The sequence below is a fragment of the Silene latifolia genome, chromosome 9, assembly GCF_048544455.1.
Source record: "Silene latifolia isolate original U9 population chromosome 9, ASM4854445v1, whole genome shotgun sequence".
In the NCBI taxonomy this organism is placed as follows: Eukaryota; Viridiplantae; Streptophyta; class Magnoliopsida; order Caryophyllales; family Caryophyllaceae; genus Silene; species Silene latifolia.
The window spans coordinates 166912947-166922195 of record NC_133534.1 but is presented as its reverse complement, the minus strand read 5'-3'; the positions used below and the strand labels follow the sequence as shown (position 1 = coordinate 166922195).

Genomic DNA, 9249 nt, shown 5'->3' with positions numbered 1-9249 from the left:
GCATGAAATAAGATGTCTTCCTGAAGCTAATCACTGTTTGGTTTGGCGTACAATAGTCTTATGAATTCATGGACCAACCTTGTATATGCATCAAATAACTATCTTTGTGCATTCAACAACTTTGTATATGCATGAAATAAGTTCTCTTCCTGAAGCTAATCACTGTTTGGTTTGGCGTACAATAGTCTTATGAATTTATGGACCAACTTTGTATATGCATCAAATAATTATCTATGTGCATTAAACAACTTTGTATATACATGAAATAAGCTGCCTTACTAATGTTAACTACTTTGACAGATAATCCTCTCAAACCAAATACTACAGCAGCAGAGGCAGAACAAATTTCACCGCGTCGATGGAGTCCGCGTGTTAAACCCAAGGTTTACGAGGAAGTCTCACCAGATTTGCCTTGGGGGAGTTTGCTAAGTGCATATTTTATACATTTTCACCCCCTATATTAGATCCATTTTACATGTCATTTAGCACTTATCATAGTGTTTTGAGCTAATATTTGTTATTCTAGTGCATTTGCTTGTCTCCACATGTTTTGTAGGATACTTAAGCTTTTTGGAGCTAAAATACTACAAGATAAGCTACTAGAGTGCAATGACTAAGCAAGACCAAATATTAGGCTAGCATGGAGTGTTTGCATGGGTTTTTCATGAAGAAGTTGATGGACTAATGTATGCAATGCAATTGTTATCAACAAACCAAAGTCAAGCCCAAACTCAAGTCCAAGTCAAGGTGGAAAAGATAGGATTCCAAGCTACCTAGGATGCCAAGAATTAAGGTCATAACCGGGTGATTAATCGCTCAATTAATCACCAACTTAGGATTCCCCAAGCAATTAAGAGGAGAGTTAAAGCAAACCGGCTAGAATCACACACGTCCCCAATCGAGGCCCCCAACCCCGATCGGGGTTGGCTGTTTGTTGATTGTTTACGTTTCACTCCCCTCCCCTATATAAAGGGGAGCCACTTCATAGCTTAGGCATCTCATTCTTACGTCTCACATACTTTATATAGCCTTAAGCATTATAATTCTCTCAATAGTTTTCATTTTAGATTTCAATATAAGTTAAGCTTGTAGTTCTCAAACATTTGGTTCTTATTACAATTCAAGTATTTGGTTCTATTTGTCTCTTCCATACAAGTTCATTTCTATTAAGGTATTTCTATTTCTAGTTTACATTTTTATTTAGTTTATGCATAATTTAGTACTTTAATCATATTACATTAGTTTTATTTCTTTTACATGTTATATCATTTAGTTTATATAAATCATACAATCATGTTTAACATTTCGTACAATATAGTTTATAAATTACACTTTAATATGAGTAGCTAAATTTCCTAGTCTAAGGGTTAGGGGAGCCATGCAAAATCAAGTATATAACATGTTAAAATAGGTTGACAATAATTTTGTTCAATTGTTTCTATCACATGTTTGCACCATAATGTTTAATCTTTGTTTAAGGCCTTATCCATAGATTAAGTTTGTTCATTCATTCTAAAAGTCGAGAGGCACGGAATCGAATTAGACAGATAATGTGTAGTAGGACGACCTAGTCATGGACGAGAGTTTCTCTAGGACCCGGTCTATGGTTGATACTAATGTCGTAAGGTGGGTGTCTCTAAGCCTAAGCAATTCACAATATTTTTAATACTGAGTTTAACATAATTATATATTTACCTTTGCATGTGTGACCCGACCCCCTTAGACTCTCTTTTATTATATAGTTTACATCAAAAATTTTATTAGTCATGAAACTAAACAAACAAACCCAAACCCAAAACGAAATCGATCTTGATAGAAATCTTCCCATAGCATTTCACAACGCAATTCCCGTCTCCTTGTGTTCGACCCCTATTACAACATTAATTTCTGTCTAAAGTAATTATCTTTGCATAGGTACACGACAAACCTATCACTGCTTCAAGTGTTCCTCATTCAAGCACAACAACTACGCCGTCTGTTCCAGTAGTTCGTCCTTTATTGCCAATATCGCCAATTTTGATCTCGTCCTAACCATCCCAACCATCGCCTGTAGTTATCTCCTCTCAAGTATCGTTGGATGAATCGCCAATTGCGCCCTCTTCTCCAACTGTCCCCTCAGATTATGCCATTGAGAGGCAGGTGGCTGGTAGAAGGGTGCTCCCTAAGAGGTGTGTTGAGGTAGCGAATGTTTACCGGTCACCTTACTTTATCAGAAACGTGGACATGGTTCGTGACTTGAGTCGGTCGGAAAAACTGGCTGTAGACTATGCATTTTCAGAGGACTTAGATAAAGAGTACGTATCACTCTACTATATTTTTTTAATCTTATTCGGCATATATGTATTATATTTTCTTTGTATAACACTAAGGTTTCATGTTATCATAACTGTATAGGGAGGTTTTGTTTAGCTGTGCGGGCAAGACTCTCACATGAAGTCATATAAAGAGTTTGCTTCTTGATCATCGAGTTCATACAGATGTCATTTATGTGTTGTGTGATTATTTGAATGAGGGACACAAATTCAGAGATCGTAAATGCCCTTGCCATCTATTTATCACAGAGACAACTGACGTAGGTGTTCCATGGCTGTTCTTAACCTTGGGCTGCAATAGACTTTTGAATGCATGAAGTAACCTTGTAGATGCATGAAATACCAATCTAGGTGCATTAAACAACGCTGAACATGCATGAAATAAGTGTCGAATTATTACAGGTTTTTATTCTCTAATACGGGTCACCTAATTTAATGAACAGATTGACTCATTGGATGTCAACTTTGCAGACGTGGAGTTGGTAAGTCCTTCAAGATTTTCACATTACCATGGTTGTTCTCAACTAAGCGTCTTTCTTTTCATTTTCGTCTTTCTTTTCATTGTTGTCTTTGTTTTCAATGTCGTACAGGTTTTCATACCTATTGTTACACCCTTGCCATTTGTCTTCTGTTACCATGTTAGTAAGAAGATGTTAGAAGTGATGCACTTGATGCCTCCATCAACTGACTATTCTCGCCATGTTAGACCCGTCGTATGTCTTCAGATCTTTTGGCAATAAAATGCCTGATTTTCGTCTAATTTTTGTGAGAGATTATTTACTTGTCATTGTTTAACCTTTATCAGAAGAACTTGTTGAGTACGCTTTCAAGTAAGATTCCAAAGCTGGTGTCTTCATGGCTTTTGATTCCTAAGTTGTATCTTTCGCACGCTGTCGTTGATGTCGAGCATGATACTGGAATCTAACTCATGCGTCATATGGAGATGTACAACGGGGCTAAGGGACGCTTAGGTTCAAAGGTGGGTCTAAAGGGAGTAAGTCTGTATTATTTAATTCAACTTTTCCTTGTATGTGCATTAAATATGAAGGCACTGATGTTGATTTCTTTTCTTGTTATTGTTCAGAGAGTTGATGTTAAACGTTATGTTGTGAGGGTTTGCAATGAAATTCTAACTTGGCGATACAACTCTTACAAACTTCAAGTGACGGCTTCAGCAAAGGCTTACAAGAATGGCGGTCAGATTCGGTAATGCGAAATCTTAAGTAGCTTTGTTTTCCACTTTTCCTTTTTCCCCGTTAATCAAGGAGCTTTTATTTTCCCCTTTTCTCAGTAATCAAGCGCCACATGATGATTTATCATATACAGATGCACACTTGATCAATTATATTCGGAATAATGGGAAGAATAAGGAGTAAGTTCTAACTGACCATACAACTTTTTTTAAACTTCAGTTTTTGTCCACTCTTTGTTGTTCCGTGTTTTCTAATTACAACATGTGCATCATTAGTGAGGTCGTTGTAAAAACCGATTGGTTGCAAGTTACCCAAGGCGCGTTGCAGACCTTACTGCTAGGAAATTGGGTAATGGATATGGTTATTGATGCTGTTGGTATTCGTACTACAATCGAAAACCCAAGTGTTGTGTATTTTCCGACAATCATAAAGGTATTCATATTCCTTATTGAGTCAAATGCTTGTTTTTGGTTTTTGAAATTACAAAGAATTTTGACAAATGTTCTCAAATTTCAGGGAGTTGTCGGTAAAAGGGGTTTCAAAGTCAATACGTCCTACTTGACTACTTGCCCCTCAATCTAAACACAACCCAACTGGTAAATAAACATTCTCTTACTTTTTTTTTTCCATGCACTTTTTTTTTTCAATGCACTTTTTTTTTTCATTTGAAGTCGATACATCCTACTTGACTACTTTGTAATATTTCAGGCTTTCTTTCCTTATTGTGTGGAGAGATCATATTGGTTTGCATGTGTTGTTGACTTTGGGAAAAGGATGAACTTCATACTCGACTCCAGCCTGCCCAGGCGCCCTGAAGTCAGATAAATTTTTTTAGTTGAACAGGTATGATTTATTATTTTTTTGCACAAAAACATGTTGCCCCTGACTTATTATATCTGGAAGGCTGCTCAACAGTTTTTGACTGCCCAAAATGCATTGTCGAATGAAAATACTATTGGTGATCTTTATGTGCATGAAATACCCTTGTATGTCAATGAAATAACCTTCAGCGTGCATGAAATACCCTTTTACCCTTGGAATAGCATCGACATTTATTTTTTGAAAGTTATGTCGGCACATTTAGCTGCGAGTTTATTCAACGAGTTTATTCAATTGTGAATATGATATACGAAAGGCAGCTCAATGGTTTTTGACTTTCCAAAATGAATTGTCGAATAAGAATACTGTTGGAATTCTTTATGTGCAGGAAATAACCTTGTCTGTGCATGACATAACCTTGTATGTGCATTAAATACCCTTATACCACAATCACAATCACTCACAGTCTTGTTTTTGTATAGCTCCTGCCTGCTTTGGAGATCATCGCAAGAGACTCTCCGAGATACACAAGGTTGTTGGAGATCTAGACTTTTCAGTGGGAGGTTGTGCAAGTGCCTCGACAAAAGAACGGGTATTCTTGTGGAGTTTATTTGTTGAAGTGGCTAGAAAATTTGTGTGATCAAGCATCATGGACTGATGAGCGTTCTTACGAGGTATAAATTTTTCAACAAACTTTTGAAAGCATTATTCAGTATATTTTATTTCAAGCCTTTCAATATTTGTTGTCAAATGAAATTTATAAGTAGGATTTGGATGAATATGCTACGAGTATGATTGCACGTCTCATCAAATGGAAGCGAAACACGAGAATGGTAAATATAAAGAACTTTCGAATGCCTAATTTAAATTTTGCCTAATTTTAATCTTCTTTTCATTAGATTCTGTCTCGGAGTGACTTTTAGGTAACAGTATTCCCCCCCCCCCCCCCCGTTTTTTTGTACGATTATCACTAGGTGATATTTTATAAACACTTGAGTCGAGGGATGTGGAAAGGGAGTGGCAGATGACCTAATCCAACATTCGAAACACTGAGCCATTTTTTGATCTGATTTCTTAAGTCGAGTGATGTGCAAAGGGAGTAGACCCTGGAATATTAGATTCTTGGTACATATTAGATTCTGGAATATGTAGTACACTAAGTCCTGAGAGTACATATTAGATTTTGGAATATGTAAGTCGTGTAAGACATGAAGTCATGTTTCTGGACTAATTCTGGAAACATGTCACGAGGCAATGAAAACGAGAGACAATTTTCAAAATTGGACAACGAAAAAGCCGTACGAAAATCTCTCTAACATCGTAAATGCATTAAAAAATGTTCCACGTGATAACAGTGTGCATGCATGAAATATGTAAGTCATGTGTCCAAGTTCAAATCTTAAAGTAATCTCAAGTGAACTTTTAAAATGTTGCATTTTCATTTAGATTTTGGAATTTTATTATTAACTTCGACGGTTGGGGATGTGGTAGCAAAGAAGGATGTAGTGGTAGATCACATTTCTCCGGTTTCTTAATAATTGTCTTAATCTTGCATTATAAAACGTTCTACGTGCATGAAATAACCATGATGTGCATAATTAAACTATGTACATTTCTCCGGTTTCTTAATATTTTCGCTCGGATCGTCACTTTGAATTTTAAAGACTTGTCGTACATGAAGATTCATTTCAATTGATCACATTTTAGTGTTGGGATATTCTCATTTTGGATTACCAAATCTGGTTAAACAGTGAATAAATTAATCGCCTTAAGCTTTCTTGATACTCGCCTAATGTGTGCATGAAATAACGTTCTTTGTGCATGAAATACATGTGTATGTGCATGAAATACCATTGTGTGTGCACGAAATAATGGTGACAGGAACACTTACGTTTTACATTCTATAAGTGTTACATTCATTCGTCTTAAGAAAAAAGTCCAACATCTATCAAATAAAATAAAAAGTCCCGAATTATTCAATAAGGCAAATGTCCAACATATATCAAATAAAGTAAAATCCCGAATTTTTCAATAAGGCAAATGTCGAATGCAGCCGGAATGTTCTGTAAGGAATTTTACATTCTATAAGTGTTACATTCGTCTTAAGAAAAAAAGTCCAACATCTATCAAATAAAATAGGGTAAATTGATAACCCTACTATCATTCAATTTTTCAAAACTTATACCTAAAATAACTTTCTTTCAAAACTTATACCTAAAATCTTATTTTCTTCCAAACTTAATACCAAATCTCAAAAATAGACATAAGTTGACTGTTTTACCCTTATTAAATTAAGGGATTCTACCTTTTCCACCACATTAACTCATTAATCCCAAATCAAGCACACTAACTCATTAATTCCAAATCCACCACCGTCCATCACCATTCACCACAACAACAAATCACCGGCCTCCTCTCGCATGGATTAAATTGGGCAAGGATTTTGGGGGACTTATCTTAGAGTTGTTATACCTTACATGTCTATCTCGATTTTGGGAACTTGGGGCTATTTTCAATCAACCCAAGTTCGGCTCATTCTCCTCATTTATGGGAGTTATTCAGTACTTGCCCTTTATTTTCAGGGACTATTTTGGCCCTTCTTGGGAGACAATCACTATTTTTCCGGGTCTCTTCAACTGTAATTGTGAATTAAAGACCAACTTTGGAATTTGTTCGTGTGTAAAAGTTGGGGAGATGTGACAGCGGTAATGGAGAGCGACGATGACGACATTAATGGATTGCTTTTTCTACGGAGAAGAAGATTAGTAGTAGTGTTTGTGTTGGGTAATGGGTGTTTAACGACATAAATGCACAAATTTTTGAGAAATAAAAGAGCAAACAAAATTAGGACACAATATGCAGAAAGGGCTGCAGAAATGATGAATGATAGCATTAATTAAAATAAAAATGAGATATCAATCGAGCCTTGTTGTTGCATTTGGGATTGATGACGGCATCTTGAGCATACGAGAATTGTAATTGTAATTCCTAAAGTAATAAACATAAAAAAGTAGGAAGATTGTGGGTCTTAATGGTTGAAAGAAAGTGATTATGTTTAATTAGTAAGGTCGTAAGGATAAAATGGTCAATTTATGTCTTTTTTGGAAAATTGGTATTAAGTTTGATAGAAAATAAAATTATAGGTATAAGTTTTAAAAAAAATTATCTTAGGTATAAGATTTGAAAATTGGGATTATACTAGGTATAAGTTATCAATAAGGCAAATGTCCAACATCTATCAAATAAAATAAAAATCCCGAATTTTTCAATAAGGCAAATGTCGAATGCTTTAAATATTCTTTAAAAAAAATTACTCTACTCATTGTCGGGTGTCCTTCGGTCACAATTCCTGCTGTCGTGGTTCGCCATCTCCCCACAAGCCCTGCATTTTCTTAGCGCTTTCTTGTTCACTTCCCCAGCTCGTTCTCTTTGTGAGATCAGCCTTTTTTCCGAGCCTTTGTTTTTGCACTGCCTTGGAGGCAAAACCTTAATCTCACTAGGGATGCTTATTCCTAAAAGCATCCCAATTTCAGCATTCTTGTCCTTTACCTTTGTAATACCAGTATTGCCACTTTCATCAGGGGCATTTTTTACCCTTTCCTTAAACTCACGCAAAATCCCAAGCAACTCATCGCAATGCCCAGGACTCTGTTCAACGAGTGCCACACAAGTAAACAACTCTGACCATAACTCACCAACTTTGTTTTTCTGTACATCCATTGATGTACAATCAGCAAGCAACTGGCCATTAGGGCCGACGATTGGCTGGCAGGTTGCTAGTTTGCTCCACCGACTAAGCAGGTAGTCACTTGGAACTTTCTGAATTCCCCGATCTTTAAAGACACACATAGCATGTCGACAAATTATTGCATGTCTTTCGAACTTCTTACAAGTGCATACCACTGAAAAAACATCCTTCTTAAAACCAACCTTATACGTTTTGTTTCGAACTTGATCTATGATATCTGTTATAGAATTGGATATGTTTTATCTTTTTCTTTATCCCCAACATCACATGAATATCAAGCTGCTTCGACTTCCTTTTGAAAATCGCCAAAAATTATTGGAGTGTAGATTTCTGTTGCATGCTTTTCTAGGGCTAATGGAGTCGACAACCGGGGGAAGGAGTTTTTTTTTTATTGTGCAACGAGTTTTGAATGAGTCCATCTTTGTGCATCCATCACACTCTCAAATCTCATCCAAAACTCAACTAGGGTTAAATTAGGATTAGTGAAGTTGCTGAAAAAGTGGTTTTTTGACTCTGACATGGAGTTTGTTTTCATCAAACCTCCTAAAAACAAGTCGCGAAAGAAAGCTGGAACCCACATATTTCTAATGTTGTACTTCTCCTTAAGCCACTCGTTATCCGACAACCCACGAGATTCAACTAGTGTTGTCCACCTTTCCTCAAATTCAGGCGGCTCCACATCTTCGCTCCAAACACATCGGTTTATCTTCTTCAGAAACTCAGTATCTTTACATATTACAGGCCCTACCTTCTCAGGCAACTTTTTCAGTATATGCCACATGCAATATCCGTGTTGCACCTTGTCTTTCTAGGCTAATTTCATTCCTTCTTCTATCCCCGCATCTTCATCAGTTATCATACAAACTGGATGACGATCCCCCATAGCCTCTACGAATTTCGTAAATAGCCAAGCAAAGGAGTCCTTGCTCTCATTAATAATAAGTCCAGCCCCAAAGGTCACGCATCTCTTATGATTATCCACCCCCGTGAAAGGGCCAAATATCATCCTATACTTGTTTTTTCTAAAGGTCGTATCAAAAGAGGTCATGTCCCCGAATAACAAATAGTTTTTAATACTAATAGGGTCAGCCCAAAACACATGTGACAATCGACCTATCTCGTCTACCTCAAAATCAAAATAAAAAGATGGACACATGTGTTTTATCTTCATAAAATG

The 9249-nt window shown here is 36.5% G+C and overlaps 1 protein-coding gene across 1 annotated transcript; it reads right to left on the bottom strand.

The window, feature by feature from the left end:
* Positions 1-7639: 7639 nt before the first annotated feature.
* On the bottom strand, positions 7640-8853 carry LOC141601857 (uncharacterized). Its single transcript, XM_074422163.1, has 2 exons — positions 8613-8853; positions 7640-8157 (listed from the first exon to the last, which is right to left on the bottom strand). Exons 1-2 carry the CDS (start codon positions 8851-8853, stop codon positions 7640-7642), a joined length of 759 nt encoding a protein of 252 aa, XP_074278264.1.
* Positions 8854-9249: the final 396 nt, after the last annotated feature.